This window comes from Dysidea avara, chromosome 13, assembly GCF_963678975.1.
Source record: "Dysidea avara chromosome 13, odDysAvar1.4, whole genome shotgun sequence".
Classification (NCBI taxonomy): Eukaryota; Metazoa; Porifera; class Demospongiae; order Dictyoceratida; family Dysideidae; genus Dysidea; species Dysidea avara.
Window position 1 is genome coordinate 6665439 of NC_089284.1, and position 11801 is coordinate 6677239.

The 11801-nt window shown below is 41.6% G+C and overlaps 1 protein-coding gene across 1 annotated transcript; it reads right to left on the reverse strand.

The window, feature by feature from the left end:
* Positions 1-582: 582 nt before the first annotated feature.
* LOC136242488 (deleted in malignant brain tumors 1 protein-like) lies at positions 583-10824 on the reverse strand. Its single transcript, XM_066033918.1, has 25 exons — positions 10700-10824; positions 10297-10641; positions 9683-10018; positions 9337-9531; positions 8718-8867; positions 8353-8545; positions 8126-8277; positions 7601-7930; positions 6884-7219; positions 6273-6605; positions 5686-5866; positions 5480-5631; positions 5217-5347; positions 4193-4391; positions 3301-3467; positions 3088-3241; positions 2625-2957; positions 2370-2575; positions 2190-2307; positions 1881-2062; positions 1637-1793; positions 1268-1585; positions 979-1159; positions 839-921; positions 583-774 (listed from the first exon to the last, which is right to left on the reverse strand). Exons 1-25 carry the CDS (start codon positions 10746-10748, stop codon positions 722-724), a joined length of 5034 nt encoding a protein of 1677 aa, XP_065889990.1. The 5' UTR covers positions 10749-10824; the 3' UTR covers positions 583-721.
* Between the last annotated feature and the right edge of the window lie 977 nt (positions 10825-11801).

Below are 11801 nucleotides of genomic sequence, written 5' to 3' on the forward strand. Positions count from 1 at the left end.
AGATTTTTACAACCGATTTTATTTCAAAAATATTCCAAAGCATTGGAAATAACTGTAACATCATTATTCTGAGGATACTCAAGGGGAGGGGGGGGGGGGTAAAAGGGGGCTCCTGACCCCCCGATCGAGATACTCAAATAGAGCAGTCACTCTAATAAAGCAGTCACAGTATTAGAACAGTGTGTAGTGAGCTATTTAAGGATTTTTATGTACTTTATCAGCTATAAATGCATGGCTGGTGAGGTGGGCAGCTATTGTCAGCTGGCTGTGACCTTTTTTTTTTTCCAGAGACAATGTAGCGCCTCAGTTCATTTTTGACCCCCCTTTCCATAAGTCTGGATCCGCCCCTGATGCTATCCTACTAGGGACCTGTGATAAGGCTAAAGCCTGTGAATAACATGTAGCTGAAACGTGAAGAATGCAGGAAAAAATTCCAGACCCAGTGGTGACTTCGTCTGGCGGCGCCCGCCCCTTCGCATGATCCCCTGCAACATGTAGAGTAAAGGATACATTAGATAACAAAGCAATCACAATTTGATACTTTAGCAAGAAAATATTGCCTTTTGGACGTCACAACACCTGTCATGTCATAAACAAGTAGAATGACAATTTTAAATTGCACACAAAATTTCACATAACAAAACCACAGCACTGTGACTGTCAATTAACACCTACACATCAAATATAACCACTACTATTGACAGTGATTACAAGTAGTTAGTTAGGAGTTAAGGTCCAGTGGCATATCATCATTGTCATCAGAATAAAGTGGACCTGCAGAAATAATATTTATAAGGGGTGTAGCTACATGTAGCAGTGGTAGGAATTCGGCAATCACCTTCATTATCATTGATATCAACATGTTCTTCACCTGGTGTCATGGAAACAGTGGAATACAACTTGTTCCGGGCAGCTCGTTTGCTGTATAAGCAATACATCAAAATATTTTGCTATCATATGTATAAAGTCATTACTCACCCACAATGCCATGTTAGTATGCCCACAACAATGACTGCAATCACCAGGAGGACCACACCCCCAGCAACACCTCCAATAATCACTCCAATGTTGTTCTTATCTCCTTCATCACCACCTTTTGATGGACCAGAAGTGGAAGTTGGTCTCTGAGTGGCAGTTGCACTTGAAGGTGCTACCTTGTCTGTAAAATAAAATGATTGTCAGAAAACCAAACTGGCAACCCTAACTCAATGTTAGCAGCATGCACATGTGCATACTCATACTAAAAAAAAACCACGCACACACTTACTAGAGCAAGTCACTCCAACATCTTCGGTGTGCTTGCAGTTATGGATTCTCCAGCCACTGTGGGCACATTCATACACAGTAGGTTCATTGCCGAGACAGAACACATCATCTAGCCAAATTGGTCCAGAACCTCCACCAAAATGAGACTCGTTCCATGCCATAGAAGCGTCACCATATCCGAGCATATGGCAGACAACATCAGCAGCCTTAATGTCCCAGAAATCATCACAGATTGTGCCCCATGTGTTGTTGTAGAGTATCTCTACTCTTCCTTCATACTGGTTAGATCCTTCCTGCAATCTGATTGGCCAATTATGTTCTGTATGAGGAACAGCTTTTAGCCCAACTCCCCACCATTATAAACACTCACGGTTGCACACTACACCAGCATCACTACGATGATCACAATTGTTTGCTCCCCAGTTTATCGATCCTGTAGTGGTGCGACAGTCAGAGATGAACAACTCACTCCCATTGCAGTTCATGTAGTCCAGCCATATTTGACCTTGTCCACCACCAAATTTAGACTAAAAATAAATATATATTGCAACACTGTTTACAACATGTGTTTGTGATACAGATTAAGAAGACTATACATCAACATATACACCAACCCCTATAGGTGCTGAGGCAGCTCCAGGGAAGCCGAGACTGTTGCACACCACTGTGGCATCCTTTGTGTCCCACTTGTTGTCACAAATAGTGCCCCACTGTCCATCATAGTATATCTCAACTCTTCCTTCTGATGAGTTACGACCACCGATCAACCTGACCGGGTGAGGATCTTCAGGTACATCTAGTGAAGGAGATGTGTGTGGACACACTACTCAACACACAGACATGCACACATATAGTTACACACATGCACGACAAACATGCAAACACATGCACAATCACACACACGCACGCACACACACACACACCTGAACAGATGGCAGATGCATCTTCACTATGAAAGCAATTGGTCACACCCCAGCCTCTAAAGTCACAACTGAAAATACTGTCTTCATTACCACTACAGGCCACTCTACTTAACCAAATCTAAAGTGAGTGATCAGATTACCAGCCATAAGTGCATGGAGCATATAACATTGTATTCTTACAGTGCTGGAAGGATCAGCCTCTCCAAATGTTGCAAATTCAGGAGCAGCGAGAGCTCGTTGATAGCCAAGTTGACGACAAACAACCCTGGCATCATTTATGTCCCACTCATCGTCACACACTGTGCCCCACTGTCCATTATGGAACACTTCCACACGACCTTCACTGACACTATTACCATCCACCAATCTAACATAGTCAAATGGAGCTACAGGAATCACACATCATCAGGGTATGACTAATACCTCCTTACTCACCATAGCACCTCACACCAGCATCTTCACGATGTACACAATTGCTACTATTCCAGCCCACAAATGGACACTCGGTAAGGAAGGCCTCTGATCCATAACAATCAACATCATCCAACCAAATGGGACCATCTCCTGTACCAAAGCCAGCATAACGGACTGCCTCAAGAGCGTGATCATAATTTAACTGTCGACACACGACATCAGCATCAGCCAAGCTCCAGTAGTCATCACAGACAGTACCCCAGACACCATTGTGCTGTATTTCGACACGACCCTCAGATGAATTCCGACCACCAACTAATCTGATTTTGCCTTCAGAGGCAGATTGAGTTGCATCTAAGGACAAGGAATGATGGTACAAGATAAATAATCAGACATGCCAAGCTCAGCTTACAAAGATAACACTAGTACACGGTTAAACAAATGCACCAAATCTTTATCCTAAAAACTACAAAAATATACTCACTTGTACACACCACACCAGCATCTTCATAATGACGACAGTTATGTATTCCAATGGTGTTACTGGAACACTGGTACAAGGACTCCTCTGTACCACGACATGCCACATCGTCCAACCAAATTGGTCCACTGCCCTGACCAAATTGAGCCCTTACAGTCTAACAAAAAATAAATAAAAAATAAATAAACAACTGCAGGTATTAATTACAACACACACCCCTTGTTCAGCTCCAGTGAATCCCAACTGTCTGCAGACCACATTAGCATCTTGTATGTCCCACTGGTCATCACAAACAGTACCCCAGGTGCCATTGAAGAACACCTCTACACGGCCAGACATGCTACTATTGCTGTCCCCTACTAGTCTGATTGGCATCACAGCATCTAATAACAACAAGGTCATCCAATGTAACTAATGTATTGTAATCACATTACTAACACTGCGTTCACATTAGCACGGTTCAGTTCGACTCGGTTCGGTACGGCCCAGTATTGCCTCTGTTCACACTATGCAGTCTCGCTCGCTAAGTCATCTGGTTTCCATAAGCGCACAATTAAATATTATTTAGTTTACTTACTAAAACTGGATGCAGCTCTTGCCCTTCAAGCCTCTTGTGCTGGCATTCTTTCATTTCAACTAGATAGGTGGCCATGTAGCTGAAACTGTGACTGCAGAAATCATGCCACAAATCGAAGTGAGTGAAACAGTAACTGCCACGACGACAAATAGTTTATAACTGTCGTTAGGGCTGAATCTAGTGTCAAACAGTGTTCCTGAGCCCTTCTTCATTGCATGTTGAGTTTATAAAATAATTATTTTGTGCGCCTGGTGAGTAATAATCGTACCGTACCGTGCTGACCTGGTTCAATCGGGTGGGCTGGCTTGGTTCAGTTGGGCCCGGTACAGATGGTGTTCACATTGCACTTTTTGTCGAGCCGTACCGTTCCGAACCGTGCTACTGGGCTAGTGTGAACAGGGTGTAAGTGATGAACAAGGATTCCATTGATACCTGCCACGATATTTTGTACTTCAACAATCATGAATGGCAGGATAACATATCGTTTAGCGAACAAGATTATACGTCAAAACAAATATTTCAATATCTCACCAGAACATATCACCCCAGCATCTTCAGAGTGTCTACAATTATGATCTCCCCAGCCATCAAAAGTACAATCAGACAAGAACTCTTCACTCCCTGTACACTGTACCTGGTCCAGCCATATGGGAACATCTCTATCAGCCGCTCCAAACTCTGCTTCTACTACAGCACGTCCTCTACGATATCCCAGCTCACGACATGCCACCTACAAGAATTTATGATGAATATATAATCACATCAACTATAGTGGACTAAATCACAAAAATAATTTTTACAATTCATTGCATCTACCCAGTTCGTGGCTTGCCAAGAAATAACTCGAGTCAGTAGAAAAGCAAAACATTCATAGCATTTTACAATTTCCAGCAAGTATATGTAATAAACCTCATCACTTATCAGCCACACCTTTAACAAATGAAAGGGATTTCTAGTTGGATTAGGGACTAAAGATAGTGAAATAAGGGAAGTAGGGAATGGCTAAAAAGTAGCAAAACAAGACAGGTTGTTCATGTACTAATGGATATTCATTAGTATATCTGCAGGTATAGGCAACTTCTCGTGGACATTAATTATGCTTTATTTTCAGCCTGTTACACAATGAAGAACAGTACAAGAAATGTCTCTGCAACCAATTCAGTCACTATGGGCGATAAGCGTAATAGCACGTCAACATAAGCTGTATCACACTATCACAAATTTACGCCTTACGTTGTCAGAGTGAAGCGTTGTCAAAGTGAAAGAAGTGGAATACACATGATGTATGTATTTTATGTACTGCAATTGGCGAAAAGGCATGTCTCGGGATGAAGCAACGTTGAACAGTGAAGAAATTAAGCCGCTAGGTCTGAAGATATTGGGCTTGGTTATGCCTACCCAATACTGCCAAGCTGTTATGATGAAAAGTGAGGATGGTTTTTATGGTGATATTGTTGGGAAAGAAAGCCCAAACCTCTGATATACAGTACTAACGTATTGTATGATGAGACAATCTTATGCTTATAATAATGAGGTACTGTTGTAATACACTCACCATGGCTTCAGTATTCCCCCAGTCATCATCACAAACTGTTCCCCATTGTCCATTGTAGAAGACCTCAAGTCGTCCTTGTCCTACAGTATCTGATCCTCTCACTCGTAATGGGTATTCATCTTGTACATAATCTAGGAATTGTAGACGAACGTAAACCAAGCGAACAGAGTGTCATGATTGTACAATGCTACAACACACACACAAGCTTTCACTCACTACACACTCACACCACGTAATATTACACACAACATACACATACTCACTTGTACAAGCCACTCCAGCATCTTCATGATGATGACAGTCATGTGCAGTCCAGTTACTGTGTAAACAGTTCACAATAGACCTCTCAGTACCAACACACTCCACTTCATCCAGCCATATTGGCACTGACGTATTAGCTGCACCAAAATGAGCACTGCAAACAATAGCAATAACCAGCCACACTCATGCTATTCATAGCCACACCCACCGCCCAAATGCCTGCACAGCATTGGCAAAGCCAAGCATCCTACACACCACCAGTGCCTCGTTGTAGCCCCAACTATCATCACAGATGGTACCCCATTCTCCATTATAGAACACCTCTACTCTGCCCTCATTGGTGCTGTTCTGATTACCGATCATCAACCTTATGGGAACCTCAGCCTCCACTACAGTACGATAGAAACCATTTAACACACAGCAGGAAACACAAGTAAGACCCTGACACAGTGAAATCTCATATAAACTGGCCATGGTACAAAATTCCCAAAAGTTACATCCATTTGTGCACAACATAACCTGCCTAACGCAGCCATCTGCTTAATAAGGTCATCACCCTAGGCAACCAGAATACTTCACATCACGAAAATTGTATTGGACAAATGACACAAGAATTCATCAAGTTCTCTGTTCGTTTGTCTGATATTAACCAATCTGACAGGAGGCCCAATGGTTGAATTGCTGTAAAGAAAATAAAAGCCAGGGCACCTTTCAAGAATATAAGATTAACAGAGCACTGTACAGATATTTAATTTATTAATAGGTAAACACTTCAAGTAGCTAGAATTTACTCACGTAGACAATGCACTCCAGCATCTTCATAATGGCGACAGTTGTGAATATAAACATCATTGCTGGGGCAGTCAGCAAGGGTTTCCTCAGTTCCATTACATCTCACATCATCCAATAAGATAGGACCAGAACCCTGTCCAAATGCAGCTCTCCGTCTCGCTATTGCACCATCGGCTGAATACCCAAGTTGACGACACACTACACTGGCATCTGTGTCACTCCAGTAGTCATCACAAATTGTGCCCCATTGTCCATTGACTAGTATCTCAACTCTACCCTCAAACATGTCTGAACCATTCACCAGTCTGATTGGTCCATTAACAGTAGGCTCTGTCTCTGTGGGTGACAATAAAACTTGTATAATTACTGTACAGGGAGCCAATGGTATATAATGAGAATTCCTAAAGGTCGAATTAGAATTGGGACGACTAAGCACGTACAGATATAGTCATTATAGAACCCCAAATGACATCCAATTAATACTTCGAGATGGCTCCTTATGCGCTGTATAATTTATACCCATTTAAGACATCAGGTCTTCATCAAATTTGGATTACACAAGGTACCTCAACAAAAAAGAAACAGTTTTAATACTACTAATCTTGTAGCCTTACCAAGGCAGACCACACCAACATCATCTGCATGTGAGCAGGATGCTGTACTCCATGAATCAATCACTCCATAACATTCACTAAACTGAGCCTCAGTTCCTTGACAGAACACATACGAGAGAGCAATTGGAGTGTTGTTGCCTGCCATAGGGTATTGAGCAAAACTGAATGTCTCTCTAGCTCCAAAGAAGCCAAGCTGGCGGCACACAACAGCACCTTCTTGTACATTAAAGTAGGGATCACAGACGGTACCCCACACGCCTCCTTTCAGCACCTCCAACCTGCCATCCAACGATGAATTGCCATCCCTCAAACGTACAGGTACAGTAAAATTGCTCTCTAAATTAAAAAACAAAAACAAACAAACAAAAAAACAATATCATCAATTTTTAGAAGTTCACCCCACCACTGATATTTAGGCTTTGACTAAGCAGTACATGGGGGTCAAAATAGCAATAGTGGAATGAAGAAGACAAGAGACAAAGAGTACAGCTAGGTATAAATCTGCTGAGGAGTTTGTTTAGCAATACAAACTTATGGAGGACATGTTAGCTAATGGTTGGTATCAAGAAATTTCATGTAGTAATGCAATATGTTATGGTAGTGAAATCTGTAATGGTAATTGGGTTATAGAGAGACATGCGTGAAGCTTAAGCATCAACTTTTTTGTAGACATAAGTTTAGGTTAAATGTGATAAACTAAACATTGTTATTTCTTACCAGTACAGATCACTCCAACATCTTGGTAATGATGACAATTATTGGCTTGCCAGTCATTATGAGTACAGTCAGCTAGATAATCCTCATGCCCAGCACACACCACATTTGATAGCCATATTGGGGTGGATTCACTGCCCACACCAAACACTGAGTTAGGAACAGCTTCAGCATCTCCATCATAGCCAAGCTGGTGACACACAACGGTTGCCTCCTCTTCACCCCAGCCACTGTTACATATGGTACCCCACTGGTCCTTGTAGTAAATCTGAACGAGTCCCTCCTGTGGGGTAGCCCCTCCTGTTAGACGGAGTTGAGGCCTTGTAGATATATCTGTAGACAAGAGAGAGAGATAGTAACAAACATGGTGCACCTGATATTCAATGTAACAACAACTCATCTTACAACTACATGCACCAAGTGACTGCATGACCTTAATTGTCTATAGAACAACTAAATATGGTGCAATGCTCTTTAGAATTCATTATTGTCATTTCTAAGAAACAACATCACAGGAAGTTTACATACTTGCACACACAACACCAGCATCCTGGTAGTGAGAACAGCTGGAGATGCCCCAGCCAGGAAAGCTACAGTCACCAATGTTCGTTTCTGTGCCATTACAACCAACGTAGTCCATCCAGATTGGGCCAGTGGCTGAGTAGCCAAATGCTGCATACCTGAAAAGTATCAGGGTTGTGTATCACAAAGAATAGCATGATGTATGCACACATGTGAACACAACACAAACATACGTAATGGCTCTGATAGCATGGGCATAACCCAGTTGTCTGCAGATAACATTCGCATCAGCCAAGTCCCAACTACGACCGCAAATCGAACCCCACTCATCTCCATAAAGCACCTCAACACGTCCAGCCACATCACCTTCACCACCAGACTCATTCCCTAATCGCACCTCCACTGGGCCAGTTGTAATATTAGGGTCTACATGATAAGAAGAAAGTCGCCTGTCTAGATCTGTCCCAGTTCTATGTACTTTATCAATAGACCATAGCCTACCACATGCACCACTCAATTGACAGTACAACCAAATACACAACAGTTCATCAACTAAATTATCTCAAAGAGAAAAAGCTCCTAATCAACTACCACTCACTATCACAAATGACAGCAGCATCCTCGTAGTGGGCACAGTTGTGTACACCCCATCCACTGTGTAAACACTGTGATATGCCATCCTCACTGCCTGTACATAATACATCATCAATCCAGATAGTGCCAATGCCTTGACCATACGCAGCCAAACCTGTAGAACATTCAAGACATTTCACTAACTCTCTTAATACCAGCAAATACTACAAATTCACAAGCAAGTGCACACTGTGGTTCACTAATCAGTGGTACTTTTAAATAAGCTATACAAATTGTGTGTAAACAGTATGTGAAGCTCAAGAGAGCATTCATAAATCATGTTGTAATACCAAAACACCAATGTTCTTCATGACTATAATGTCATATATCATGTTCTTATTGTCCCTTTCATAATAACAGATACCCAGCAAGTTTTATCAGTAGGTTAAGCACCATTTAAGACAAGTGTACTAGTCATTAACATGTAGCACACAAAATTCATACTAAAACCATATTGGTCAATTTGTTATATAAACTGTGCAATATTATATTCCACAAATTAACAAATGTAGACAGGAACGCTATGAAATTTTAATTTCATTATAAATTTCTTTCTGATGGCTGCTTCTTCAATGATAACTCACTCAGTGCAGAAATAGCTCCAGCGTAGTTGAGTTGCTTGCACACTACATTAGCATCTTCAATACCCCATCCATCGTCACAGATAGTACCCCATGTGTTATTATAAAGTATTTCAACCCTACCGCTCCATCTATTTGGGTCAGTGTTGCCATCCTGGTCAACCAGTCTGACTGGATATACTGGTAGTGTTTCATTGCCTATGTGTAGAGAAATATCAAATATAGTACACAGCTTATAGGGATGGTAGTAAGTACACAGTATCCTACATGGACACCTATACAACCTTACTGTTACACTGTATTGCATGGGTAGCTACAACACTAGTGTTGATCACACCAACAAACTTACGATCTAAACACGACACTCCTACATCATGGGTATGGTTACAGTACCGACTTCCCCACCCCCCATAATAGTAACAATCAATCAACGAGTCTTCGTCTCCACTGCAGTAAACATTTTCTAACCAAACAGGCTGGGAGTTGCTACCAGGTCCATATGAAAAGTACTGGGTGCCAGTACGAGCATCTGGGAAGCCCAACTCCTGACACACTACTCGTGAATTTGATATACTCCATCGATAAGAGTTACACACTGTTCCCCACTGACCACTGTGGTATACCTCCACACGGCCTTCATAGTGGGCTTGAGATGGATTAGTCTGTTGTAAGCGTATAGCATAGTCTGCAACAAGAACAAATCACTGTTAAACAAGTTGTACTCCTAGCATAACACTGCCAGTATAATAATCATGAGGACTGTACCATATAAAGTCAACTAAAATGGCTGCAATGTTTTAACATGTTTACTTAGCTCTTCAGACAGTTTAAAACACAAATGCAAAACTTATGCCAAAATACACTTTAACTTATGCCAAAACACACTTAGCAATTTATACAAATAATATACTGGACTACAGCAAACAAGACTGTAAAAAGCGCGCCATTTCAATAAATGCTCACCATCTGAACACACAACACCAACAGTAGCATTGCCATTTGGACAGTAGTGGTAGGGCTCATCCTCAGTATGCCAGGACCACGAACAGTTGAAAAAGTCGTAGTTGCTACTGTATCTAGAACAATACAAGCCGTCTACAAGTAACGGAGTGTTCGTGTTGTTAATGTTGTAAACTTCTTCCACTGTCTTGAACCCCAGCGTTTTACACAACACTTTAGCACTTGTAAAGTAGAACCTGCCAGCACAAAAGGCACCCCAGGTACCATTCACGTAGACTTGCACTTCTCCAGCGTATTGGTCTTCGCCTCCATGCAAACGAAGTGGATAACGTTCGTCAGGAATGACACCTTGCAAAAATACAACAATATAAATTGGCCTTACTCCTAGTACTTAGCTAGAATTTACCTTGAGCGCAATAAGCTACAAGGAAGACGAGCACCAGCGAAGCAAGCATACCTGATGATGAACCTTTGCCTAATTGTCACGGGACCAAATTCACGTGATAATTACGTTACGTCATTGTTTTCGTGGGAGCGTGATTTCTACGTAGTATGTTAGCTAAAAAGTACTGTGTGCTTTTAACTACGGCCATAGACTAATAGCAACAAAAGCAGCTATATAACATACATCTAATAACTAATTATTGAGCTCAGGGAGCTGCAGTGGACAATGATCAGTTCTGCGGAATGGAACTGGGTAAAGTTCAAATTGGAACTGATGTAAACCAAATTGTGGTTTAGTGATTTTTACAAACACTTAATCAGAATGTGAACAAGCCCTGCCGCTGAAAATTTTGACCCCTAAGTCATATGCACTCTCATCAAGTAACTTTTACTGGTTTGTGTCGCAGTTTTATGTACTGAAATAAACAACTGCAAACCATGCAATAAAAAATTGCAGCCCATTTACAACTGACATGCACTCAAAATAAAATTCTTGCTTTGGAGCAGAAATGTCCATTGTGTATGGGCTACTTGAAAACCAATAACATTCTGTGCTGGATATATGCATACACATCTATTTGTGATGGTAAGCCTTCTCACAGGTCCCTAGTGCGATTGTGTTCACAGATAAAACCATTTGCAGGTGAGACTGAAGTCGATGTTTAAATACAGGTTGAATGCAGAGAAGATCTCAGATCCCAGCTGTTGTAGCTCCTTTGGTGCATGCCTAGACTGCATGTTGCTGGGGATCAAGTCTTGGATTTTTTTTCTGCATTCTTCACGTTATACATGTTTCTGACTACAGCCTTCTCACAGGTCCCTAGTGGGATAGCATATATACTGTTATTGAAGTATTATATCACACTGTGAAGGCACCTCCAACACTTTGTGAAGATGCCAATGGTACTGCTCAGGGCTGGACCCTCACCCAAAAACTGTATTAAAGTGAACTGAACAAGACCAAAGATAAGAGCCCTCGTGACAATAAATTGTCGTCAGTTTGGTTGGCTTTACCACATGCTAAAATGGTGAGGCCTTATAGAATATTCAATATCTGTGTTAAA